Below are 27,456 nucleotides of genomic sequence, written 5' to 3'. Positions count from 1 at the left end.
GTCGCCAACACAAATATAAGTACGGCTTCTGGCTACAACTTTATCTGCCACTACCGAGAAGATCTATATGACTCCAGCCAGTTCTCCCTCCCAATTAGCACCTGCAACCACTCGAACACCGCACCCTTCGTAGCAATGAATGGCATGAACCTTGGTGACAATAGGGATACCCTGCGCGGAACCTTTAATGATAAGTCTGCAGACTTTGAATGGATCTCAAAGTTTTATGGCTATTTCACAACAGATTCTCTCAAACAGCGTTCTACATACTACTGCCGGGATGCCGGGAAACTGGCACCTTCACCATGAAATTTAAGGGCAGCGTCGATGCTGAGAATAGCCATCAGATGCTGCTAGGGCCAGGAAACAATATCAGCTGGGTGGAGGATGTGAAGAAGACAAATGTTACCACATTCTGTGCTGCGCCACTAAATGTGACCCAAAATGTAACCCAAAATGAGGAGGGCCTAGGTGTAAACTTTAATAATACTACAACATGGATGGCAACTGCTATTATAGTTGGCTGGAGTTTGGTCTGGGTTAATTATACCTGGTTATATTCCAGGTGATCACTTTGGGGTCAGGATTGGCTCGCGGACTGATGGGGTCGAAGAACGATAGGAGTGGAATAATTTTTGAGGTTTTTGAATTGCAAATAACGTTGGAGATATCAGATAGTAAAACATATGGTAAAGATTCATGAGTCTCTGAGAACTGAATGCTGTGTTCTATTTAAAGACAGGGTCGATCATTAGCTAAGCAATCTAGCTCCGAGGGTTCCTGAAGGTGGCAAGGCTGAAAGGCCGACGAGGTTCGAGAACACCGAGATTACCAGGGAAAGCAGAAAGGCAACACCAACAGCCTTTTTCGATAATGATCATATGGCGCTATTAAGTATTACCGTGCCGACCCTCAAGAAGCTTGCGGTGCCATTTGTATGCTGCCTCATCGCGTTTCTGTCACTCAGCTCGCAATACCTCTTCTACCACCTCGAGCCGGGGCCGCTGACGCCAACAGAAGCAGCATGGTTCAACACTCTCGTCTTTTGCATATGGTATACATATGAAAGAGCTTGCCGTGTTGATCCTGGGAGGCTGCCAAAGAGTTTAGCAGAGGGTGGCGCGCAAGATGGGGCAGAGACGGCGAAGGACGCGGATGCACTGGCGAATGTCCAACATGCCGGCAAGTGGTGCAAGAAATGCGATGCTCTGAAGCCTCCTAGAGCCCATCACTGCCGTCAGTGCAATCGGTAAGTACCTGGCCTGTCGCGATGAGGCTACCGTCAAAGATAAACTATGCACTAATCCGTCACACAGCTGTATTCCAAAAATGGACCATCACTGCCCATGGATATCCAATTGCGTCTCGCACACCACGTTCCCTCACTTCATTCGTTTTGTATTCTATGCGGTAGTATCTATGGGGGTCCTCGAGTACCACCTCTTCAACCGTGGCTATATCGTCTACCAAAACCGCAACCTGCCATCCTATCTTGGGCCCTCTCCCTACGCCCTAGCTCACCTAGTCATCCTCTTTGCCACAAACTCCCTCGCCCTCTTCATCCTCCTCATCCTCCTCGTCAGCGCCGGCAACTCCCTCGCCATGAACACCACCATGATCGAATCCTGGGTGATCGAGCGACACGAGTCCCTAGCCAACAAAGCGCGCTACCACGGCGGCTTCGTGCACGGCCCCGGCGGGCGCAGGATCCGCATCAGGAAGCAGGAGTTCCCCTATGACATCGGCATCTGGCAGAACCTGGTCCAAGGAATGGGGACCCCGAACGCCCTGACCTGGCTGCTGCCGTTTGCGGGCGACCCGGGTAATGAGACCGGGTGGGAGTTCCCGGTTAACGGGTTCGAGGACCCGGATGTGACATGGCCGCCGCCAGATCCGGATCGTATGGCGCAGGAGCCGTGGACGAGGGGAGAGGGGGATAGGAAGGAGGTGTTCTTGCACGGGGATGGAGGGGATGAGGTGCAGGAGTTTAGGAGGCGGCAGCAGCTGGATTATGAGAAGAGGGGACTGGTTGGGAGGGGTCTGTATGGGCGGAACAGACAGGTTGGGGCGCCGGGGAGCTATGACTGGCTTGAACTCGATAGTGAGAGGGACAGTAGCGAATATGAAGGACAGGACGAAGATGCGGGTGGAAGTGACGGATGGTTCAATTCTGACGGAGATAGACTGGGAGACTACGGAGTGGATGAGGAAGCCGAATTGGTTGATTGGGAAGAGGACGACGATATTCCTCTTGGCGAGCTGCTGAGGAGACGGCGTGGTACTCGTGTAGCTGAGTCTTAATAATAGCAATGTAATATCATGGAATCTGTCTCTTTGTCTCTACTTCTGAGTAACTAGCTCATTATTTGCAGCCATGAGTGATTGAGCGCCATTATTGTAAGCATAGTAACTGTGAATACCATTTTTGCGCAATGTCTCTCTTCAAACATTTGGGTGGCGGGAGTAGGGCTGAAGAAGTTAACAAGGAAAGTCCCATCCTAAGCATGGCACATCGCGATCCCGGTTTGGCTGCAAAGTGGAGCAAAACTATTTATAGTGTTTTCTCAGACGCGTTTTGCCTAGGCGATTGCTGTTTTCAGCCACCAAACGAGGCACCATGTCTTGCTAGTAAACCCTCAAAACCACCTCCCATCGTAAAGATAAGGAAAGATCGTAGACCTCGACATGTCATAGTCCCCTCCTGCCCAGACTAAACAATCCTCCAAGCCAATCCCCAGCACTATACAGCATAGCAGACGTGATCAGAGCCTCCCAGCCACCGCGAACATCACATCTCTCACAGCCCCGAAACACCTCCACAGCGACGTAAGTGGGCGGCGCGCGGAATCGGCACTACCTTAGCTCCGCACCGACCAATCTCCCCACAAGTGTTTCTAAATTCAGCACCAATCAGTCGTCGCCAAGAGCGAAAACCCAGCCTCATATCTGCCAAGAGATGCGATTTGGGTGGCTATCGCCGATTGCTGCCATGGTAACGGACTTCCTCGTGCTGGGACCCCGCTATGACGAGTGAACTGTGGGCGCGGCGGAAGAAGATAACGTCAAGGCGGGGTTGCTGGGATACGGTATAAGATAAAGGCTTTGGGTGTGCTGGCTTGTGTGATGATATTGTCTTATCAAGTGGTGCCTTTGGTTAAAAACATTCGCTGCTCCAGAGGGAAAAAATAATTAAGAGGATTTGACAAAGTTTTTTTCTCAAGACACCATCGTTTGGGTGGTTCGGATCTGACTCGAGGACTTCAAAGAACAAAACACATTTTCTGCAAAATTTGTGGACAGACACTAACTCGACATTCTCAAAATGCAATTCTCCAGCCGCATCACACTCGCCCTTGTCGGCCTGGTATCAATGGTGGCAGCACGCCCGGTCATCTGTACAGAGGTATGTCTACTTCCACTACAATACAGTGATTCTTCTTACTAAGAATCGACCCAGAAAACCCTCGACGGCATCCTCCTCGGCCATATGCCTAAAAACGCGTGCTGCTCCTACGGCTCCTGCGTCGGTGACGTGAACGTCTCCGGCGGCTGAACATCGCCACGTTAAGAGAATGAAAAACAAATAAAATACGGAAAGAAATATACATCACAAAATCAGCATTATAACGGCGTCATATTATTGACTCGGGAGGGAGGCGTTACGAAATCAACAGCGTGTATTCAGTCAGCGGAGTTTTTACCGGATATTTTACACGGAGAGGGGCAAGGCAACATGGAAAAGGGGGGGGGCAATGGACGCATAACGGAGTCACGGATAATACGGAATATGGGAATTTAGAATGGCGGCGGCGGAATATGGGAGAGTGCTCTATATGCCCAGTTGTGGCTTCAGTTGGCACCCCATGAGGTAGATATACAAATCACACAATACGAGCATATCAATAGCCCCGAGTGGCTTCAACCGCATTCGTTCCTGTGCAGCTTTAAGTGTGATATTGGGATTGGTTACTCGGTTCGTAGCGTTGATGTCGTGCATTCGTATTCAACCGCGCTATGAGGCTGCAAATGGTATAGACTTGGGCGCGCAGCTAGTCCGGATGGAAACTTGTATTTATATATGTTTGGATTGGTTACCATTGAATGGAATATGTCGATTCGGTTTCTTGCGGGGTATCAACAAACTTGCAGGTCTTATCGCAGGGTTGCGTGTTTACAACAGGTGTATTTGTTATATTACAGTTTGGTCACTGAAAATTTTATCTATAAGATTTTTTTTTATCTGTTGAAAAATCATTCACTATTAATATAATTGTCATATTAATCAACTAGCCATTATAAATTAATCTGAAGAAATAACTTTAATTAGCCTCAATGTAAACATCAATTCCTAGGACCCTTTAGCAGCAGGGTTAGCAAAATTATTTAACGTATTCTTGAATAAGTTAAGGGTAAAAGAATCATATACCATGTAAACTAGTAAAAAAGAATCATATACCATGTAATTGCAAAAAAGAACTATATACCATGCGCCCTCCCCACATAGTGCCTCCACCCCTGCTCGCCCTAGCCCATAATCATAGAAACCATGCCGCCATCCTCAATTGTGAGGACGGCAGCATGTCCTGGCGTTGTGACCTGTCTCTCCACAGGTTCTACAGCGCGAGGACGGAGTAGGTGGAAGAGGTTCAAGCCCATGAACCTCTATTCCTATTTCACCAGCTCGCCGGACCCTCCGGCGAGCTGCCTCCTTCCGAAACCTCTCTTTTTTAGGCCTCCCGCGAGGCACCCGAGTGATAGGAGGCTCGCAGGGGTCATTTTCAATGACCTCTAGCTCCGAAACGTCGACAGGAGGCATTGGAGCCTTGAATTGGGCTGCCCATTGGGCAGCCGAAAAAGTGTCAGGTAAGTAAGGACTTATTTGGTCCCCACGGGCGAAGATTAAGGCCATGGCATGCCCACAGGGTATGCCATTTGCTTGATACTTGCGGCAAGAGCATGTTCTTGCTGCAAGATCAATGAGGAAGATTCGCCCATTGGGCTGAATCACTCGTGCTTCAGAAGGAGAGGACACTTGGCATATGTTGCCTTGTGCCCATCCTCTTCCTTCTGATACTACACCATCAACGAAAGGTGTAGTATTATGGCTTGCAGCTAACAGTTTGTTAGCTGCAGCAAGGTGCTCTCCACGCGCTGCCATAACTCGATGCCAAATGGCATCGAGGAGCTCAACGATCGGGAGCTCTCGATCGGAAAGGAGAGTCTTATTCAGACTCTCTACAATATTTGATGTATCGTGAGCATATCGACGCCCACGAAACATTGACTCAGCCCATTTCTCTGGCTCAGAAGCCAAGAGATAGGCCGCAGCCTCTGGCTTCTCTGTTCTAAGGCTGTCTAAAACAGCTTCGAAAGCAACTCGAGTAGGTGCTCGAGCTGCTTTCCAGAACAGAGGAGCCAGTCTCCTCCCAAACTTCTCAGTGAAGTTCTCTTTAAGATGGTGGCAACACCAAGCCACCATCACCATCCTCCCGAGAGTTCTTTCTGCCTCTTGGAGACCCTTGTCTCGATCTGAGATAAGGGTGCTTTCTTCCAGCGAGATCTCTGGTATAGACCACCGGAGATGCTGGAAGAACCACTCCCAGGAGTCCTGATTCTCGGACTCCACCACCGCCCAAGCCAGGAGAACGTTCTCGCCATTGGCATCAATGCCAACGGCGAGTAACAAAGTAAGTATGAAACGGGCCTTCAAAAAGGTCCCGTCAACAGCAACAAGGCGCCGGCACAAGGAGAAAGTGCCCCGCGATTGCACAGGGCACACAAAAATCCGCTGAAAGCAGTCTGTAGATAGTTAGTATAGAGGAATAAAGAAGTAAAAAAAGGAAAAGGGGTGCATACTATGACGATCTCGGACGAGATCAACTTGCACTCCTGGAGACCTACTCTCTAGGAGGAACTTATAGGCCGGCAATAGCTGAAAGCTATGCCGCTGCCGACCTATATCACCATCAAGAAGGCGCAGCATACAAAGCTGCGCAATCTTGTAGCTGATCTCCTCTGCAAAACGTATGCGGAGGAGGTCAACAATTTCCTTTGGCCGAGTAACCTTTGTTATATTAATATGACAGGCTACTACTAGGTCCAACCACTCCTTTTTCGAGGAGGACCCAAAGGAGCGGACTCCTCGGCCAATACAAGAGTGTTCTCTCTCAGTAATGATGAGCTGCCAAGCTTCGTCATTATTAAGGAAGGCTCTGCACTGCCAGTGGCAGCCAGAGCTCTCTAACTCAGCACATATCCAGCGCCCTCTTGTCGAGTCCCTTTCAGCCGTCCGAAAAGAGAACTTCATTTTGATAGCCCAGTCATCAAGGGCCCGGACGAGAGCATCTAAATCGTCAAACTACGTGCCATCTTCTGGCACGGAGAGCTCTCCGAGAGCAGACATACGGACCCGCCTGACTTCTCAGTCAGGGCTTGCCACAATGAGGGCGGCGGCTGGTGAGTCAGCAAGGTGATAAGATGGCTTTCGAGCCTTCGGAGCCGGTATGGTGATAGTCGAATTGGTGGAGGAAGGGGGATCGGTGAAAGTGGGCCGAATAGGGGGGGGGGGGCCTTCCTATTACGGTTTAGCACAGTAGAAAATCAAAAAATAGTATCACAGGGGTAAGCGATTCTTTTTTACTAGTTTACATGGTATATGATTCTTTTACCCATAAGTTAATTTATTTAAATATTCAAATATTAACGTAATTCACCCCTGAGTGGGCCACACCCCCAAGTGGGCCACCCCCAATCCAATTTCTACACTTAGAGCCATTTAATTCAACAAAACGCCATTCAATCCTAATTATCTCTCTCGGGGCAGTAATTAGCTCTATGTCCAGGCATCCTACATATACTGCATGTATATATACGTCGTGTACCTAATGCTGGTGCTGGTAATAGTGGTAGTGCTGCTGCTGCACCTTCAGATGTAGATGCACCTCCTAGACCAAAGCGCAAGCCCTGCGCTTCTTGAACTAATAATCCCCCTTCATGAGCAAATTGCTTATTAGATAGGCTCTTCTTCTTCTTCTGTTTGTGATTCGCCTCACGTAGATCCTTGTTTTCCCTCTCTAAAAGAAGAATAGCTCTCATCGCTCCATTGCATGCTTTATACATCTGCTCAATTACCTGCTTTGTAGGGGTAGGTGGGCTTTCTGACCGATATTTCAGCAGGGATTTAGCTGATCTTTGGTGCTTTGCGAGCTGTGCAATCATAGCTGGTGTGTGTGGTTGATATACACTAGATCTGCTAGATGGTCGACTAGGCACTGGGGTTGGCGTTCGCAGTGATATATTAAGCTTTGAGAGCACAGCTTCTGCATTTAATGGTACTAATCCAGCTGCTTTAAAGCTATTCTGGATAGTATTCGTTTGAAATGCATCAGTGCGAGCAGTTGGATATGCAGCTAGGAATTCTAGCTTGTCAATATGGTTGATCCCCATTCGCATCTTCTGATCCACTAGCCTTCCATATGCACGTTTCAACCCTGCAAAGCACCCTACATCTAGGGGCTGAAGAAGATGCGATGAATGCGCAGGCATACATATAGGAATGATGTTGTTTTCAGTGCATAGCTGATCAAAGCGTGGCGTAAGATGGCTGCCATGTCCATCTAGGACCAAAAGTCGATATCTTCCATGCGCACGCGCATATGGGATGAATAGTTTTTCTAGCCATCTTAGACCAATTTCATCCGTAGTCCAGCCATTAGCACTAAGTTCAAACCACCAGTCTTGTGGTATATCTGATTGGAACCAGCTTTCCTTATATAGTTTGCCTTTGAAGATGATCATAGGTGGAAGGGCGTATCCTTCAGCGCCTACTGTTTCAATCACAGTTACCCACTCGCGATTACCTGGCTGCAAAACTGATCTACGACCATAGTATTCTGTCATACTGACATTCGTTGCACTCAGTTTGCTATCAAACTCAAGAGCAAACTTAGAAATCTCCTCCTCAAACCTACAAGTCACCATACATATCTTGGCTTATCACACCAACAACAGAAGCAATACTACTCAACGATTGCTGCAAACTCTTCTACTACATCTGTTTATGCTACATACATCATGGCATATCATTTGGACACTCATTGAGCAAGTTATTAAGAAACTCTCCTCCTTAAGGGGGTGGGCCAATACTACCACATGGCATATCTCTACCAACTAGAGGCCTAGGAACATGAACGATAGCTCTAGAAGCTTCTACAACCCTCTATGATTCATTACACGTCATCGCTCCTTAGTTACCCACAAGATTGGTTAAGTTATGACATAATTTGTCTATAGGTACTCTGATGTCATACTGACATTCGTTGCACTCAGTTTGCTATCAAACTCAAGAGCAAACTTAGAAATCTCCTCCTCAAACCTACAAGTCAACATACATATCTTGGCTTATCACACCAACAACAGAAGCAATACTACTCAACGATTGCTGCAAACTCTTCTACTACATCTGTTTATGCTACATACATCACGGCATATCATTTGGACACTCATTGAACAAGTTATTAAGAAAATCTCCTCCTTAAGGGGGTGGGCCAATACTACCACATGGCATATCTCTACCAACTAGAGGCCTAGGAACATGAACGATAGCTCTAGAAGCTTCTACAACCCTCTATGATTCATTATACGTCATCGCTCCTTAGTTACCCACAAGATTGGTTAAGTTATGACATAATTTATCTATAGGTACTCTGACCTTGGACCTCCTTTTCACTTCCTATAGGCTAGGAACCCAAGAGATGGTTCTATGGGATTCTCTTACATTTGCTACATGATTAGCAAGCTAGTTGTGGGTCACACTTGATTTCTAATACATTTACCAAGCCTGGTTAGTCATGGAAAGTCATGGAAAATGAGAGAACTACACTCCTTTAGCATAAATAGGATTGCCTTTTCCTTAAGAAAGGGCAAGCAGGCAATACAGTAAATCGACTATCACATACTTCCACATCTTTTCCAAGCTTCCAAGCATTCACCTTGTTACTCCTTGTTTCTGAAAAGTCAGTGAGGTGTTAACCTCTGACTTACCCCTGAGTTCCCAGACTCAACATTTGTTGCAACTTGTCTGAACCACTTCACTACATCACACACCTGATTGCTGCGTTGTGGAATAGTCTAAGCTACAACCCTTTGGCTCTGTTTCCTAAGACAGTGTGTTGTCTTAGTAAATTCATCCCTTCCTTGGGTGGCTAGATTCTCACATCTGGTGCACCCACCATGACAGGTTGGAGGTGTTGGCGTCTTAAACCTAAGGTCAAGTGTAGATATTACACTCTCAGGGCTAAATGGAAGAAGCCCAGCACCTCGAAACCCTCCCTGAATATTGCTTTCTGTCATTGCAATGTTAAATGCAGCGTGGAAGGCAGGAAAGAAGTCATCCTTAGTAATGTGAATAATATGAGCCCGCATCATATCTTCAATTTGCCGACCGTAAGCTCTCTTTAATGGGCCAAAACAGCCAACATCAAGTGGTTGGAGTATATGGGAAGAGTGAGCAGGCATACAAAGCGTAATAATGTTGTGTTCTTTGCAGTACTCCTCAAACTTGTCTGAGTGGTGGCTCTCATGACCATCAAGGACTAACAAGCGATAACCACCAACACTCCGGGACTTTGTGTGCTTCTCAAAATGCTGAATCCAATCCATACCTCTCTCGTTTGTAGTCCAGCCATTTGCAGTAACAGCGATTACCCAATCTGCTGGAAATCTGCTATTCTCATACCAAGATGCAAGGTGGTTTTTACCTGCCACAATGACAAATGGCGGCACTGCCCAACCTTGAGAACTAACGCCTTGGATTACTGTAACCCATTCCCGATTGCCAGGCTGCACCTTTTTTGCCTTTGCCCATCTGAGCTCGTTACTACCGTTGCGCTTGAGATGACGCCCATCATAAACCCAGTCTCATCAAAGTTGTAGATATCTGCATTGTTGATGCCATACTTTAGAATTGTGCTCCATACAAGCTCAAACCAGCCACGAATGACTTCTGGATCTTCGCACTTAGCCCTCTGGCAGTCGTATTTTCGCTGGAAGCGTATCCGGATGTCATACTGACATTCGTTGCACTCAGTTTGCTATCAAACTCAAGAGCAAACTTGGAAATCTCCTCCTCAAACCTACAAGTCACTATACATATTTTGGCTTATCACACCAACAACAAGAGCAATACTACTCAACGATTGCTACAACCATCTATGATTCATTACACGTCATCGCTCCTTAGTTACTGGGCTGATATTACCACATAGCATATCTCTACAACCCTCTATGATTCATTACATGACATCACTAATACTACCACATGACATATCTCTACCAACTAGAGGCCTAGGAGCATGAACGATAGCTCTAAAAGCTCCTAAGAACCTCTATGATTCATTAAATGTCATCGCTCTTTAGTTACCCACAAGATTGGTTAAGTTATGACATAATTTGTCTGTGACATAATTTGTCTATGACATAATTTGTCTATAGGGGTACTCTGACCTTGGACCTCCTTTTACTTCCTATAGGCTACGAACCTAAGAGATGGTTCTATGGGATTCTCTTACATTTGCTACATGATTAGCAAGCTAGTTGTGGGTCGCACTTGATTTCTAATACATTTACCAAGCCTGGTAAGTCATGGAAAGTCTTGGAAAATGAGAGAACTACATTCCTTTAGCATAAATAGGATTGCCCTTTCCTTAAGAAAGGGCAAGCAGACAATACAGTAAATCGACTATCACATACTTCCACGTCTTTTACAAGCTTCCAAGCATTCATCTTGTTACTCCTTGTTTCTGAAAAGTCAGTGAGGTGTTAACCTCTGACTTACCCCTGAGTTCCCAGACTCAACATTTGTTGCAACTTGTCTGAACCACTTCACTACATCACACACCTGATTGCTGCGTTGTGGAATAGTCTAAGCTACGACCCTTTGGCTCTGTTTTCTAAGACAGTGTGTTGTCTTAGTAAATTCATCCCTTCCTTGGGTGGCTAGATTCTCATATCTGGTGCACCCAACATTACACCGGAGCTCTACATGGCACTTAACAAAGTTTGAAGCCCAACGTGACCCGACGTGTGGCGCGTCGCATGTTGCAAGTAGTCGATTTGCCATATCTTCAACAATAGACAACTGAGGAGGGAAGGGAACCCTTTAGCAGCTAAGTCAAGTATATACTGAACAAGAACTGATTCCTCTAGGTTACTTAATTTCCGTAAGTTGGCTTGGATATCGCGTCGTGAAGGTACGCCTTGTAAACGGTGACGTAGCTTGCAGTGGTCTACGGAATAGATCCTAGCTGCAACTCGAAGGCGCAAATTTGGGTCGCTTTGCATAGCTTGGATAGCTAGCACTAATTTGCTTTCATCATTTTTATGGCGCATGTTTTGTTGTGGAGGAATTTAACATTTAGTTGGGGGGGTTGGTCACCGCATGATTTTGGCACTTTCGCTTGTTTGGCACTTTCGTTATACATGCACGTTATACCTTGAGAATTATTCAAGCAGTTGTTTTATTTTCTTTAAAATAATATAATCTTGATACTTTTAAATTTCATGTCTTATAACATAACCAATCTTTAAGTTCACCAATACATGCACATACCTATAGTGATGTATTTTCTCTCGATGATCCTCAATATAGTAATAATTATAGTAATCACTACTAACTTTTATTAGCACCCTCCCATCAACCACCATTAAAATGGTGGAAAGAAAACGAACTACTATTCCCAGGACTTGGTGCTATGGCCCGGGATATACTTTGTATTCCTGCTTCAGAAGCTCTTGTTGAGCGAGTCTTTAGCACTGCGCTGTCTGTAATTATAAGCACAACCAAATGACCCCTGATACAATGCGGGAATTATGCTTGTCTTCTACCGCCAGAAAATTGAATGGGAACAGCTATTCGAACACTACTCTGTTGCAGATATATTGATTTGACTTATATGAATGATGAGGAAATATTGTTTGAGTATAATGCTCTAATTGATAATATCCAAGAGAAGATGACGCTACAGTATATTCCAGACCAAAGCCCAAGGCAGCCAAATACCTGTGATAGGACAAAGCGGAACCAAGACCGGTTTGATTTTATTCAATCACGACGAGGCCTTTATACGTTACCAAGGGTACAGCGATTACAGCCCCAGCACCGAGGGCAACGCCGCCAAGTTAGTTACCAAAGTCAGGCTAATACATCAACATTTGACTTAATTGACCCGGAGCTAAAAGATTTAGAGGGGCTACCCCCAGGCCAAGACAGGTGTGATTACACCCTACCTTCACTTGCAAGGCCATAGAATGACAGTTGCCTCAGGGGGAAGTAGTTGAATCAATTGAGTTGAGCCAAGTCCGTAATAAGTCTCGGTCTGGTCGGGAAATTCAGGAGTCATGGCGTAATATAGATCTATAGCAATAATTATAGTAATTGCCATCTACTACAAATTGCACATGGAAAATAAGTCATTATATGTATTATCTACACGTGATTGTTAACCAACCCTAGTCCCGTGACCAGTTTCTTGGGAGACCGATGGGGAACTGTGGGTTATGAGCTTCAGACCGGACCGTGATCCGGTCCGGGGTCGGGGGACTGATGGGGTAGGTCCCCCATGACGCACACTACTTCCGCCTTTAGTAGAATAGCAGAATGCATCATAACTTGCGCCCCCTTAACAAGGCTGCTAATAGCATCATTAATTAAGGTAGTAGAGCTATTCTAATGTCATATGACACGCTTCTTAATATGCTCTGTTTGAAAATCAAGCTCCCTTATAGTTGTAAGGATGCCTTCTCGTCTCTCATTCTAGGGAGTAGACTCTGGGTAGCTGCAGGGTCACGTGTGATTATTTGGGTGGGCTAACCGAGTCGGAACCGAGTCGGATGGGTTTCGGGTACTTGAGACAATCGTGTAATGGTGGGTGCACCAGATGTGAGAATCTAGCCACCCAAGGAAGGGATGGTTTTACTAAGACAACACACAGTCTTAGGAAACAGAGCCAAAGGGTTGTAGCTTAGACTATTCCACAACGCAGCAATCAGGTGTGTGATGTAGTGAAGTGGTTCAGACAAGTTGCAACAAATGTTGAGTCTGGGAACTCAGGGGTAAGTCAGAGGTTAACACCTCACTGACTTTTCAGAAACAAGGAGTAACAAGATGAATGATTGGAAGCTTGTAAAAGACGTGGAAGTATGTGATAGTCGATTTACTGTATTGCCTGCTTGCCCTTTCTTAAGGAAAGGGCAATCCTATTTATGCCAAAGGAGTGTAGTTCTCTCATTTTCCATGACTTTCCATGACTAACCAGGCTTGGTAAATGTATTAGAAATCAAGTGCGACCCACAACTAGCTTGCTAATCATGTAGTGAACGTAAGAGAATCCCATAGAACCATCTCTTGGGTTCCTAGCCTATAGGAAGTGAAAAGGAGGTCCAAGGTCAGAGTACCTATAGATAAATTATGTCATAACTTAACCAATCTTGTGGGTAACTAAGGAGTGATGGCGTGTAATGAATCATAGAGGGTTGTAGAAGCTTTTGGAGCTATCGTTCATGTTCCTAGGCCTCTAGTTGGTAGAGATATGCCATGTGGTAGTATTGGCCCACCCCCTTAAGGAGGAGATTTTCTTAATAACTTGTTCAATGAGTGTCCAAATGATATGCCGTGATGTATGTAGCATAAACAGATGTAGTAGAAGAGTTTGCAGCAATCGTTGAGTAGTATTGCTTCTGTTGTTGGTGTGATAAGCCAAGATATGTATGTTGACTTGTAGGTTTGAGGAGGAGATTTCTAAGTTTGCTCTTGAGTTTGATAGCAAACTGAGTGCAACAAATGTCAGTATGACATAAGGGTGGGGTGAGCTGTAACAGAGAGGCCATAGTATTCAGCTTTGGTGCTTGACAGTGCCACTGTTTTTTGCCATCTGGATTTCGAAGTGATAACTCCTCTATAGAAGTAGAATAAACCTAGATGTAGACGATCTAGTATCAATGTCCCCTGCCTAATCTGAATCGGAGCAACCGTAGAACCCCTTTTTGGATCTGTGATATGTAATGCCAAGCCCAACTATGTAAGCTAGGTATCACAGGATTTGGTATGTAGCTTTTATATGTGCCTTAGTAGGATTCGTAAAGTGGCAGCTTAGGAATGAGACTGTAACGCTGACTTCTAAACGATAGAAGACACAGAGGTTTCTTGCGTAAGGTTGACTTGACAGAGGAGGCAGGGGATTAGACACAAAGGTAACACGTTACAGTATTGTAAAGAATACTATATTGAGTTGAGCACGAAGCTCCTATGAAATACTATCTACTTATATAGTGGCGTCATGCCTCATGGGTAATCTGGATAGTTGGCGGATAGCTAGATATTCAGGATAGTTCATGGATAGCTCAACTATCCAATATCCACTAGTTTCTGCAACTATCCATTAGCCCCGTCACATAGCAGCCTACCCCGCTTGCCCCCTGTGACTCACACATCACGTTACTAGGCCCTGGTCCTGTAACCATGACGTCACATTACCGTAGCCGTAACAGAGACTGCGAATGCAACATCGGGTCGGGTTTGGATCATAGCATACATGATCGATCCGATCATCGACTAGAATAGCTTTATGTCCACTTCTAAGGCCTGCCTAGTGTTTGTAGGGAGCGATTTAGAGGCGTTGGTTTCTATAGGGGTATCCTTTTTAGTAGCGTCTTCTATGCCGAAGACTCTAAGGATCTTTTAGATATAGCTCTTCTAGCTCAAATGGATTAACCGATTCTCTCGATCCATTGATATTTCGATGCCTGAGAAGGTGGCATGGGCCTAAATCCTTTAGCTCTTGAATTACATTGCTATTAGGTCCCATTATGAGAAAATCGTCAACGTAGGTAGCAACGAATACGCTCTTTTTTAGATGCTGATATATACAGTCATCTTCTAGCAATGGGTAATATCCAAGCTCTAAGAGCAGCTTCCTAACATTTCTAGCCCATAGTCTCGCGGCCTGTTTTAAACTGTAGAGTCCCTTTTTGAGGCGGCAGGCACAGGAGCCATTCTCATATCCAACTGGCATTTGGATCCAAACAGTTTCTTCAAGGTGACTGTTTAGGAACGCTATGACTGCATCCATTTGCTCAATATCCCAATCATAATCGCTGTGCTTTTAGCTACTAAGGCGAAGGCTTGATCATAGTTGACCCCTTTTAATTGCTCGAAGCCATTAGCTACCTAGTAGGCTTTGAATCGCTCTACGATTCCAAATACCCATTTGATGGCGAAGACCCATCGCCCCTTAATAATATGATTTGCCTAGGGATCAACTAGTAATGCCTAGCACTAGCTAAACATCCCTAGCCCTAGAGCAAATTAACACCCAGCCCGACTTGGATGCTCTTTATTTGTCCCCGTGAGGCTGGGGCCGGGACGGCATCGAGGGGTTGAGCGAGTTATTAATGCTACGACAGGCTCAAGGAGGTGGTTTCTGCAATTCAGGTGCGGGCGAGTCAGGACACAGCCTCTGCGACATCCTAGGAGTCAAATGGATAGGCAGGATTATGGAGACTGCGGGCATTCACTCGTTAGATGGAGGAGGGGATTGACAGTAGCAGCACAGCGACAGCAACAACCTACGAAGGCTCAACTAAACGCGTACTCCGTAACTTACGGACCGTAAGTCGGCACATATATGTCTTTAGCTCTATCGGAGCTTATCATATGTTCGGATAGCCGTGGTAGAGGTTTCTTGCTTCATATAAAACTCACTTTCCTAACTCTAATCACGTGATATATTATGCGTTCGTTGTCAATTGAGACTTGGCCTTTACCCCTATGCCACCCATAACCCTAGCGCCGTGGTGCCTGTCGAACCCTGAAAATGCGAATGGGATAGACAGACCCTTGCGGCCGCCACGTAGCAGCACCTGTAGATTTCGATTGACGCCGACGACAACGACGTCAACGACGACAACGACGACAACGCGATGAACGAACAGCTTTTTCTTGACTTTTGATCGCGCAAGAGGTTGTGTGTGTGTATTGCATTGATGAGCGGCTTTGTTTTGAGTGTTAGAATCAGCGGTGGAGCTTCAGCGACTGTTGCGATACGCCTTCCGATACGTCTCGACGAGTACTACGAATTTCTACGAAGCGACGACGCATCCCTGGGACGCATCTCTGGACGCTAGGTGTGTTGCGACGACGAAGAAACATTGACAGCGAGCGTTTGATTGGGATAATTATGCATTGGTAGCGATTGTGTGAAAGAAGCAGTTGGGTAGAACTGGGAAGAGGAGGGATATTATAAAGTGCACTAAAACAAACAGCTTGCGACAAAGCAGCCAGACTAGCGAACATGCCAGCACCTAGCAACCAGGACGGGAACATGCGCTACAGTCAATCGCGACAAGCCCAACCCCTACACAACCGCCTCGCAAGCAACGGCTCGTCCGTCCAAAGCTATCCCGCTTCCCAAGTATTCCAAGCCCCCCGCTCAAGCCTGAACGGCAAAATGCTGCTCGACGGCTACCATGGCGACATCCTCAACAACTTCGAGGGCGCCCCCCCGAAATTCAATCCCAGAAACTCGAACCGGACCAACAGCTCCCCGCTCCTCGACGCCAACGACCCGATACAAATGCACCTCCTCGTCTCCACGGCGCTCGAGGATGCGACCGGCTACGCGATCCTCGCGCCAGAGGAGGTGGACAGCCTGCGCAAGCAATGCATCCGCCTGACGCAGCGCATCGAGTCGACGCGGCAGAACCTCGCCGTGCAGTCAAAATACCGCGACGCAGCCATCAACGTGGGAAAACTCTACTCTGACGGCGGCGACGGCAAGCGACGGAGCCGCGGCAGCCTCGGCCTCAAGCGAAACAGCCACACCGACCAGAGTCGGGAAGCGGAAGCTGAGCGCGCGGCGAGCGAGCAGCGGTGCGAGGAGCTGGCACAGGAGCTATGGGGGCTGGAGAAGAGGCTGATTGAACCGCAGACAGCGCTGTTGCAGCATACGGCGGGAATCCTGCAGATGACGCATAAGCCCTCGAAGAAGAAGGGGGGGGGGCGTCGCAGGAGGGGATGCCGGGGAGTCCGCATAGTATGTATACGTACGAGGATGCGAGGGGGAGTGTGGCGCCGGGGGAGGATATTTTTGATGAGAGGAGTTTGTATCGGTCGTTTGATCGGTTGGATCATGCTGAGGGTGATAGAGCGGTGGAGGCGCCGGGTGGGATGGGTGCTGATGCGGAGGCGAAGCTGAGGGAGCTTTGGGAGATGATGCATCCTAGCGCTCAAGACGGAGACGATGATGTGCCTGTGCAGGACTTTTCACTGCTGGCCTTCTCGTCGAAGGTTCAGTCGCTGCACAGCCAGTCCGCAATGCTGAATGATCAGAAAGAGGTGCTACAGCGCCAAATCAAGCAGCAGCGCGAGCTGAACAATAAGTCCGACGAGACCAAAGACCGCGAGATGGCCGAGATGGAGACACAACTGAAATCCACCCAAGCCACCCTCTCCCAAGTCGAAGCGCAAGCCCAAAGCCTCGAATCCAAGCTCGCAGACGCCCTAGACCAATCCTCCCGCTCCCAAGGCGAAGCCACCATCGCCCTCCACTCAAACATCGACAACCTCCAAAACGAGCTCGACAACCTCCAAAACAAGCTCGAGGACCGCCAAAACGAGCTCGAAGACCTCAAATCATCCAACGCCATCGACCTCGCCGACCTGCAATCTCAACTCACCAGCTCCTCCGAGCACATCTCCGCCCTGCAACTGGCGAAATCCACAGCAGAAGCGCATATCGGCGATCTCACCGCCGATCTCGAGAAAGCGCGTAAGGCGGAGGCGCAAGTTGTTAGTTTGACCGCTGATCTTGAGGAGGCGCGGAACGTTCAATCTGCCCGCGCGGTCGACGAGGATGAGCTCGACACGAAGAATATGGAAATCGCCCGCCTGCAAACCGAAGTCACCATCGCCCGCGCCGAACTCGACGGCGCGTACGGCTCTCGCGCCCAACGCGCCGCGGAAGTCGCTTCCAACCCAGCTATACAGAAGGAGCTCGACGCGCTGCGACGCGAGCTGGGCGAGACGATCGAGGAGTACGAGGTCCTCACCAAAGCCTCCATCGAGGGGGAGCGCGAGCGCGAGTTGCTGGAGAAGGAAATCGACCGTCTCCGTGACGAGAGGGAGGCCCTAGAGGCGAAACTGAGCGATGAGAGGGTGCGCTGGATGGGGGTGAAGAGTCCGGGACCGGATGGGGGGGGGCGGCGGGTGTGGGGGCGGGGAATACGAGTACGGCGGTGTTGAAGAATGAGTTTAAGAAGATGATGAGGGATACGAGGGCGGAGAATGCGAAGGCTTTGAGGGTGAGTTGTTCTTTTTTTACTGTGTTATTTTGGTAGGGGGGTTGAGGCTAACTGGTGTGATTAGGCCGAGCAGGCGGAGAGGAGGAAGTTGGAGGATGAGTTGCGGGCGCTGAAGAAGGCGCAGGGCCCGGGGAAGTCGAATTTGAGCCAGAGTACGCTTGGGTCTTAAGACGGTCTGTCTGTGCCGTTCGGGGGATGATGCGTTTTAGCGGAGCGGGGTTGGAAATGAATTATGTGTATATTTCAAAAGTGACAACGCGGTTTTTTTGTTGGGAGAAGAAAAAGAGGGGGATTAGGGGGCGTAGATGGGTAAGAGGTAGAAGATGTACGGCTGGTTTGAGGAACAGAGGTGGGCATAGACGGGCGTTTTCGATGGGGAGATCTGTTCAATTTACCATCATTATTTTGGTTTGACCTGTGGTGGTGGTGGTTGATTGGTGTCTCGTCACCTGGTTTACTGCCACTTTCTGGCCGAAAAGTATGAAACGGGATCGCAGGATTCAATTCCAGCTATACACCACCTCCCCTTCTAGACTCGTGAACGGCATCGGATATAAAAATCCACGACATAACTTGATGATGTGACGGTCGAAAGAGAACCGACATCCGTTCGTCCTGATCCAAATGTAAATGCCGAGATGGTTAAACCACCCCACGCTGTACCTAGTCGCAATTGAAGTTACCCATCCCAAATCCGTGGCGTTAACCCTGCAAAAGGCAAGGTCGCTCGGAATGCTTGAATCGACAGACGGGCGATCCTGGGTGGATAGTAAGACAAGCTTGGTGGGCGAATTGGGGCTTTGTTCCTCGTCACGGCTATGATCAGTGAGTATAGAACGAGGATAAGAGTTAAGAAAGAAGAAGAAATGCTCCAGAAAACCTTTGGACAGGAATGGGAAGCATGGCATGCGAAAACAAAGCGGTTCATTCCAGGTATCTTAGGCGCCGAGATCTAATACAGCTCCGGGTATACGATCCCGAATTTTAATCTCCGTGAATTTGTTGAGGCGTATCCAGGAAGGAACGAACGGCTGGTTATATATCCCAGTCGTTCCTTCCTAAAGCTACCAGAGCAACCACAAGTTACGATGATATGGTTGCAATAGCCCCAATTTCCTGTTCATCTTCAACAATGTTTCATCAGCTAATACTGCCGCTTATCTATCGATACCTATAAACCATCCCACTAGGGGCAAATGAGCGACTCCAACTCGGAAAGATTTCGCCTTTTCTCATATTTTGCAAGATACTCCGTCCACGCGCAGCACGCCCATCATTGACCCTCCAGTCAAACCAAGCACTGCTTCCTCTAGGCCTCGCCAGAAAAGCTCTCATTGGGATAGCTACCTCGCGACGAACTTACAACGAGCCAACTTACAACGAGCCAACTCTGCTCTAACCTACGCTTCGAAAATTCATCTCCTCACGAGTCAACCCTCTACGAACCAACTCATCCGATATCGACGCTCCGGAATCCAGCTAGCGACCAATGACAAGCCACCCAGGTCCACACCTTCACCCGTCACATCCTGGCGAATTGCACTCGATATTTTTGCGCGCCTTCCACTCCCCATGGTCTGGCATTGGACGACGGCTGGCACTGGCTATCCGTGGCTTTATCTCACTATATATGACGGTCACTTTTATTATGGTCATGGCGTGGCAGGCAAGGACCGAGGCGGCACTGTCAATGGTGTTGTTCAAGTTTGAGACGATCAGCTTTTTCTGGCAGGTGGTGTATTCTTGGATAACGTTTGTAAGTTCTCCATGAATCTTCAAGCGTAGTATGTGATCTTCTGGAGGCGTATGGCGTTGCAATCCTTGAGAGTGAGCATGATGGTGTTGCGGCATTGTTTTGAATTGCTCCAATTAATAATGGTTTGTTACGGAGAGCTAATCCCTCCATAGACCTGGGCGTTCATGCATATCATGTCTCCGTGTCAGTCCGGCACACAGGATGATGGTTTCATGGACAGCCTGAAGATTGCGTTCCGATATCCATTAACAGACAGGTGGCGCCAACTGTTTAGTATTATTTATACAGGGGCAGTATCCCTACCGAATGTCGTTACTCTAGTCTACTGGACCATCGTGGTTCCTCATGATGTAGTTGATGGTATGTCGACATCGTGATACTGATAAAACGGGGGGCGGCTACTGATACATTCTGCAGTGGGAGACCTCTTCAATAACGGTGACCTCCAATCATTTTGCGTCCTCAACCTGTACTGCATATCGCTTGTCGTTGCTCTTATTGAGCTTTTCTTCTTATCCAGCATAAAGCCTCCAGGAGTATGTTCTTCCATATACCTAGATTTGTCTATGTGTGCCCTGGCAATATTAGATTTACTTACCATAACTGACTCTTCCAACAGCCGTTCTTTGTTCACATCCTCTGGTTCTCGGCCATCGCAGTAACATACTACGTCTGGGCCTTTCTTGGCCACATTATGACGGGAAATTACGTGTATTTCTTTCTGGATCCTGAAAAAATCGGGGAGGAGAATGTTGCCTTTGGATTGATTGCGTTTGTCGCGCTGCTAAACATATGTGAGTTTTCACACTTCAAGAATGGGTCTACGAGAACTGATAGGATAGTTTACGGTGTTGCATATGGCATGTCTGATGCTCGCGATGCCATTACAGGCCCACTGGAAATTCTCGGAACTTTGCAATTGCCGAAGTAAATACTTTCTCAATAGTAATGAGTCTTTGGTGGGTGTGGTTGGTTTATGAAAGTCCTTGGGCAGTGTCCGGTGACGGATCCTGGTTGAAATGGGATTATGGCTTCACTGTGAGTATCAAATGGTTTTCGGGCTAGAAGAGACTGTTCTCGGTTACCGGAAAATTGGAAATTCATAACAAATAAATATTATTACTTGATGAATTTGTATTTATTCTAATATTTTGAAGATGAGAACAGTGTTGTCCAAGTACTACTCAGAGTACTACTCAGAGATCTTCGAGGAGAGTACTGTTTTTCGGGCTCGAGTATAAAAATGAAAACATGATTGATAGCTATAACGTACATGTATAACGAGTCGGCCACCCAAGCGAGTCGGCCACTTTCCACCGACCACCTATATATTATATAAATCAATTCAACTACAACGCCTTAAATCAATTAAAACTACTCAGAATCTCCATCTTCAGACGTCTCCCAAACTACCTGACAAGTCCGCGAATTATGACCAGTTAGGCTGCAGTTGCCACAACGCCGAGTACGTAGCTAAGCCCACTCTGTAGAACTACCCTCCCTACGTGTATTTTCTCTCCTAGCATCAACTATACCCTTTTCTAGCCGTATCGCATTAGCTTCAGGTGCTGAAAGTGAACCTCCAGCTGTAGGCAGCTATTTTTAGCCCTCTGGCGTTTGCTTAGTAGCTCATTTGCTATACAAAGCTCCTGGTTATTAGTGTTACAGCTAACCCCACCACTAGTGCTAAGGAAGGGATTGGCTATGGAACTGCATGTGAGAAATCATAGTCATTGGTCCAGAGGAGACTAAGGGGTTAAGTATCACGTGATGGACCACGCAGGACCACGGTGTCACGGTTCACCAAGGCATAGGGCGCCAGTTGGGTATTATGAATTAAACTCAATCTAGAGAAGAAAGGAAAGAGAAGAGGAGCACTCGAGCAGTGGCTCAATCTATATACAGCTATGTTGTTGTGGAGTGAATTCTCTTTAGCAAGACCAGTTCTGAGAATTCACTCCACAACTGAAAACTTCGCTCCAACCCCGGAAAGCTCCCCACACCCCTGAACCCCCACTCGAGCTGCAAGGCGCACTTGATATCGTAACATTACCCCCCCCCTACTCCAGAGTTGATCTCCTGATCAAGAAATCCCATTTTAAAAAAAAAAACAATTGTCTCCAGCTCTCATTTTGGTTTCTGAGGGTATTTTCTGTGATATGCTTGGGTAACTTCTGGAGAATTTTCAAAGCTCTCTGCAGTATACCATGTCTCATCCGGTGGATAGTTCTTCCAAGCTGCCTTGTAGAAAAGCTTCTTTCGAATAACTTTTGAGTCGAGGATTTCGTCCACTTCCCACTCCTCTTCGCCATTGACAATGACTGGAGGCTCTGGTTCCTGTTGCTGCCCTTCGATTGCATCATTCGAGTCAAGTCTTAATAGATTGGCATGAAATACTGGATGAATCTTCATGCTGTTTGGAAGTTTGAGCCGATATGCAACTTGCCCAATTCGCTCTAGAATTTCAGAAGGTCCCACTTGCTTGTGGTCTAGCTTCTTTGATGGCCTCTGTGTCTTTATATTTCGAGTTGAAAGCCATACTCTGTCTCCCACTTGATAGCGTGGTGCAGGTTTCCTTTTCTTGTTCGCGAAATGTTCCATTTTTGCTTGCGAGAGCGTGATTTCATCCTGCAGAAACTCCCAAACCTTTGCCATGGTCTGAGCTATGTTCTTGTGCTCTTGTTTGGCTTCGTGATATGCTTGCTGCTCTGTATCGAAGCTCATTCTTGGTTCATAGCCCTTGTTCGCAAAAAACGCACTTGTCTTGGTTGCATCTGATGGCAAACTGTTGGCAGCAAACTCCGCCATGCACAAGTATAAAACCCAATTGTCTTGAAGATAGTTCACATGAGCTTGCAAGTAGCGTTCGAGCTCTGCATTGAATCGCTCAGTCTGTCCATCTGTTTCTTGGTGGAAGGCAGTTGAAAGTTTGGCCGAAATTTTCCAAATTTTGCAGAGCAAACTCCAGACTTCTGCAATGAACTGAGGACCTCTGTCTGATATTATCGAGTTTGGTAGACCATGGTGCTTCCATACATGTCGAAGTAAGAGCTGTGCTGTAGCTTCTGCAGTAGTCCCTTCTTGCCCAGCGAAACACGGAATGAAATGTCTTTCTTTCGTCAACCTGCATGCAACAACCAAGATAGCATTGTTCCCTTCACAGAGTGGTAATCCTGTCACGAAATCCATTGATATATCCATCCATGGTCGACTGTCAATAGAGATTGGTTGTAGAAGTCCATTGTAGGAATCTCGAGATGGTTTCGATCTTCGACAACTATGGCAGTTTTTGATATATCGAATTATTGTTTTGTCCATGTTTGGCCAGTAATAGTGCTGTTTCATGACTCGCAGCATCTTTCGAGCTCCTGGATGTCCCATAGAAGGTTGTTCATGAACTTCTCTCAACAAGTCCACCTGAATGGTTTCTGGCACCCAAACTCGATTTTGATATTCTAGCATGCCGTTTTTGAGTTCGCAATAAGCCAATGCAACCTCTTTGCTTGTTCGATCACCATTCTCAAGCTTCTGTAGTGTAGCCTTGCAGAATTTGTCTTCCAGTTGAGACTTTTGGATTTTCTCAAGAATTGTCATTTCTCTGATATGAGTTTCCACTGGAGCTAGCTGAGCTGTTTGGCCTTGTTCTTTGAGTTTCTGAATGTCTGGATGTAGCCTCGAAGGTGGTAGCAACACCTGAAGCTGTTGCTTTTGTCGATCATCCTCATCATTGCCTTCTGGTCTGTCACCAGGCCTTCGAGTCAAAGCATCTGCTTTTCCATTTTGCTTCCCAGGCCTATAGATGATCTGGAAGTTGTATCGAGAGAGGAATTCAGCCCATCGAGCTTGTCTTCTTGTCAGCTTTTTGGTGGACATGAAGTATTCCAAGCTTTTGTGATCAGACAAGACTTGGACTGGAAAATCTGTCCCTTCAAGTTCTGGTCTCCATGCTTCGAAACATCTGATGATTGCAAGCAATTCCTTGTCATATATCTCGTAATTGCATTCTGCAGGTGCTAGCTTTTTCGAGAAGTATGCCACTGGATGTAGAACCCCTTGATCATCTTTTTGTGATGAGATGAAGTCTGAGGAATCTGCTTCGACATAGGCTGTCTTGTTTCTATCGAAATGCCTCAAGACAGGAGCTTCTGTGACTGTTTGTTTCAACAGCTCAAATGCAGTTTGGCATGCATGAGTCCATTCGAATATCTGATCCTTTCTGGTAAGGTTCACCAATGGCCTCATGATGCTGGAGTAATTTCGGATGAACCTTCGATAGAAATTGCAGAATCCAATGAAAGCTTGTATATCCCTGAGCGATTTTGGAGTTCGCCATTCCAATATAGTAGAAACCTTTGCAGGGTCCATGCGAATGCCATTGACTCCCACGATGAGTCCTAGGAATTTGGTTTCTTGGACGAAAAACTCACATTTTGAGATATCTGCTTGCAGTCCAGCTTCTCGAAGCTTCTGTAGGACTTTCCTTATGTGCTCTGTATGCTCCGCTCGAGTAGCACTGTAGATAAGAATGTCATCCATGTATGCGGTGACGAATTGGTTGAGGTAATCCATGAGGGTTTCATTCATGTACCTCTGGAATGTTGCTGGACCATTTGTGAGTCCGAAGGGCATGACCTTGTATTTGTAGAATCCAAATCGAGTTCTGAATGTAGTGAGGTCTTCATCTTCTTCTGTCTGCATTCGAATTCGATTGAAGGCATGTCGAATGTCCAGTTTGGTGAGATATTTTGCTCCTATGACTTGGGCCAGCGTTTCATCAATGAGTGGTATGGGATATCGATCCTTTTTCGTTATGGCATTTAGCTTCCTGTAGTCAACACAGAATCGAAGACCACCACCTGGCTTTCTCACAAACATAATGGGTGAAGAGTATGGGGCTTTGCTTGCTTCAATGAACCCTTTTGACAAGTGCTCGAAGACATATTCTTCGACCAAATCAAGTTCTTCCTTTGACATATTCCAGAGTGGTGCATATCCCAGCTTTGCGTCACCTTCGAGTTCAATATGATGGTCTGAAGGTCGATGGGGAGGTAGCTTGTCTGCTGCCATTTTTGAAAAAACATCCAAAAATTCATGAAATTCCTTCGGAAGGATCAGTCGAGAGTCAATTTCTTCAGTTTTGGTCTTGTTCTTGTGCTCGATTATGTCCTTCATTAATATAGCAAAGACTTGAGCTCCTCTTTGCTTCATGAGCATTCGAAATGGTGCTGCACCAATCATTGCTATGGTGCAAGGTTTTGGTTTTTCCACTTTCGGAGCAGGTTCCGGAGGAGGCATTTCTTTGGCTTTCTTCTTTGGCCTTTGTCTTTCGCTTTTAGATATAGGCTCTGTTTCGAGGGCTCGATCTGGTATAGAATGGTTGCAATAATCTCCAGTGAAGAGGACTTGATCATTGATCATATCGAGAACAACTCCATGTTGCTTCATCCAAGCTTTCCCGAGAATGATGGAATGTTTTCCCAGCGAAGTAATGAATAATGGACATAGGCTTTCCACATGCTCTCCCACTTGTAGTCGAGGATATATAGCATGTGTGATAGCAGGGGCAGCCTCTCCATTGAATCCTTCAACTTGTTTTGGCTTCACAAGTTCGACTGGGGCTATCCCTTCGATTTCACATATTCTTTCTGCATCAGCAGCATTAATGAAGTTTCCACCTGTGGCACCAGTATCGATCAATGCATGGACAATAGCTTTGTATTTTCCTATTCTACAAGTAGCTAAGAAAGGGGTGTCCGGATCAAAACTGGATCTCGAGGAAGAAGCTGCAATTCTGGCTGCACTGCCTCTAGTGATGACTTGTCTAGAGGCTATTCGTTTTCTGAATCGATGATAGACTCAGCTGTAGATACCTCATTCACTTGAGCTTTGAGCTTCTGGGGACAGACTCGAGCTCGATGTCCATTTTGTCAGCATATGAAGCATTTCCCAAGTTTCATGAGCATTTCTTTTGCTGAATCTTGATGCGGTGGTCGATACAGCTTCTGCGTCTTGTTTTGCATGTTCGAATCCATTGTAGGTTGAGGGATTGAAGTTCGAAGTGCCTGGCCCTGATTTTGAGTTTGGCCCATGTTGTTCGAAAATGACTTTGGCTTCCTTTTGTCTTCTTGTTCCTTGATCCGCTGAATGTTCTGGTCGATGAGCATGCATTTCTTTGCAAACTCGTGAAGTGTAGTAGCTCCAACTTCAGCCACTAAGGCTTTCTGCATCTGTTGGTTGACTTTGAAGCGCAAGTCATCCAGCAAAGTTTCTTCAGAGTAATCAAGCTCTGTCGTGAGCCTTTGGAACTCAGCCCAGAACACTGCAAAGGTGTTGTTTCTCTGATACAGCTTTCGATACTCAGTTTGAGCTGTGTGCCTTCGATCGGGATCACTGAAGACTTTTTCCAAAAGTTCGAGAATTTCTTCTGCTGTCTGCAATTTGTTTGTAGAGTTTGGTCGAAGCCTTGGATTGACATGTCGAACTGCCAGTCCTCCCAGTCGACTCTGAATGTAGCTCATTTGTAAAGTCTGTGTTGGAAAATGATCAATGTTGGCTTCGAGCTTGAGGCGAATTTTCACAACCCAGTCTTCAAATGCTGGCTCTATCCCATCTGTGAGGATTGGAGGGTCTGGAATCCGAGCTGACAGTCGACTGTGAGAGTGGTGTCCTGGTTCATTCTTCAGAGCTTGTTGGGTTTGCTTTTCAAGATATTTCTGAATTGTTTGTTGCTCTGTGATTTGTTGCTCGTTGCTCTGGATCAGTTCCTGTAACTGGAGAATGGCATCATCCTTTTCAGCCAGTATCGAATTTGAGTCCTCTGCTAGGGCCAAATAGTCCCGAAGAATGTTCTTGTGCAAAGTCCATGCCATTTTCTGGTTGGCGACAGATAGTTTCTGGAATTCGTCAAAGGTTTCAACATTCCATTCAGCCTTTTCATGTCGATTTGCAAGTATAGATTCATGTCTCTCTTGAGCTGTTTTGCCCAGAGTGTGAAGGAAGGTTTCGGATTTGAAATTAGGATCATGAAGTTCATTGGTTTGGTTTGCAGAGCTTGGAATTGATGCTCCTTCTGCCAGGGATTCCTGGTCTTGTTCTGGATCATTTCGAGCTGCCATTGCAGCTTTTTCTTCAGCTGTATAAGCCATAGCGAGTTGCTATTTCAATTTCGGTTTATATCGTCAAGTCAGACACATATTGCCAAAGGCCCTATTGTGCCGTAGGAGCCACTCGAGAAGAGCGCACTTCCCTCACAGTTATATCCTTGTCGAGGGAGCGTTGTAAAAGGTCTGACTTGCGAAGGTGGTGTGTGTGTGTCGAGCTGACTGTCGAAAGCCAACTTTGAGGGG

General features: G+C 46.7%; 4 protein-coding genes across 4 annotated transcripts; all 4 read left to right on the top strand.

Annotated features, from left to right (window-relative positions):
• The first annotated feature begins 822 nt into the window (after positions 1-822).
• On the top strand, positions 823-2,614 carry PFA4 (Palmitoyltransferase). The gene is made up of 2 exons (XM_024469958.1): positions 823-1,249; positions 1,317-2,614. Exons 1-2 carry the CDS (start codon positions 882-884, stop codon positions 2,299-2,301), a joined length of 1,353 nt encoding a protein of 450 aa, XP_024323571.1. The 5' UTR covers positions 823-881; the 3' UTR covers positions 2,302-2,614.
• VC83_06356 (uncharacterized protein) lies at positions 2,615-3,993 on the top strand. The gene is made up of 2 exons (XM_024469957.1): positions 2,615-3,403; positions 3,458-3,993. Exons 1-2 carry the CDS (start codon positions 3,323-3,325, stop codon positions 3,551-3,553), a joined length of 177 nt encoding a protein of 58 aa, XP_024323572.1. The 5' UTR covers positions 2,615-3,322; the 3' UTR covers positions 3,554-3,993.
• A 13,075-nt stretch (positions 3,994-17,068) lies between these two features.
• On the top strand, positions 17,069-18,941 carry VC83_06355 (uncharacterized protein; the record flags this gene model as incomplete). The annotated part of the gene is made up of 2 exons (XM_024469956.1): positions 17,069-18,354; positions 18,419-18,941. The coding sequence occupies one exon, from the start codon at positions 17,069-17,071 to the stop codon at positions 18,293-18,295; it is 1,227 nt and encodes a 408-aa protein (XP_024323573.1). The 3' UTR covers positions 18,296-18,354; positions 18,419-18,941.
• A 1,265-nt stretch (positions 18,942-20,206) lies between these two features.
• On the top strand, positions 20,207-21,172 carry VC83_06354 (uncharacterized protein). The gene is made up of 4 exons (XM_024469955.1): positions 20,207-20,470; positions 20,528-20,646; positions 20,730-20,904; positions 20,953-21,172. The coding sequence occupies exons 1-4, from the start codon at positions 20,275-20,277 to the stop codon at positions 21,039-21,041; spliced, it is 579 nt and encodes a 192-aa protein (XP_024323574.1). The 5' UTR covers positions 20,207-20,274; the 3' UTR covers positions 21,042-21,172.
• Positions 21,173-27,456: the final 6,284 nt, after the last annotated feature.

The sequence above is a fragment of the Pseudogymnoascus destructans genome, assembly GCF_001641265.1.
Source record: "Pseudogymnoascus destructans isolate 20631-21 unplaced genomic scaffold scaffold_12, whole genome shotgun sequence".
Lineage (NCBI taxonomy): Eukaryota > Fungi > Ascomycota > Leotiomycetes > Thelebolales > Thelebolaceae > Pseudogymnoascus > Pseudogymnoascus destructans.
The sequence above is the reverse complement of the archived record's forward strand: the minus strand, read 5'-3'. Positions and strand labels throughout refer to the sequence as shown.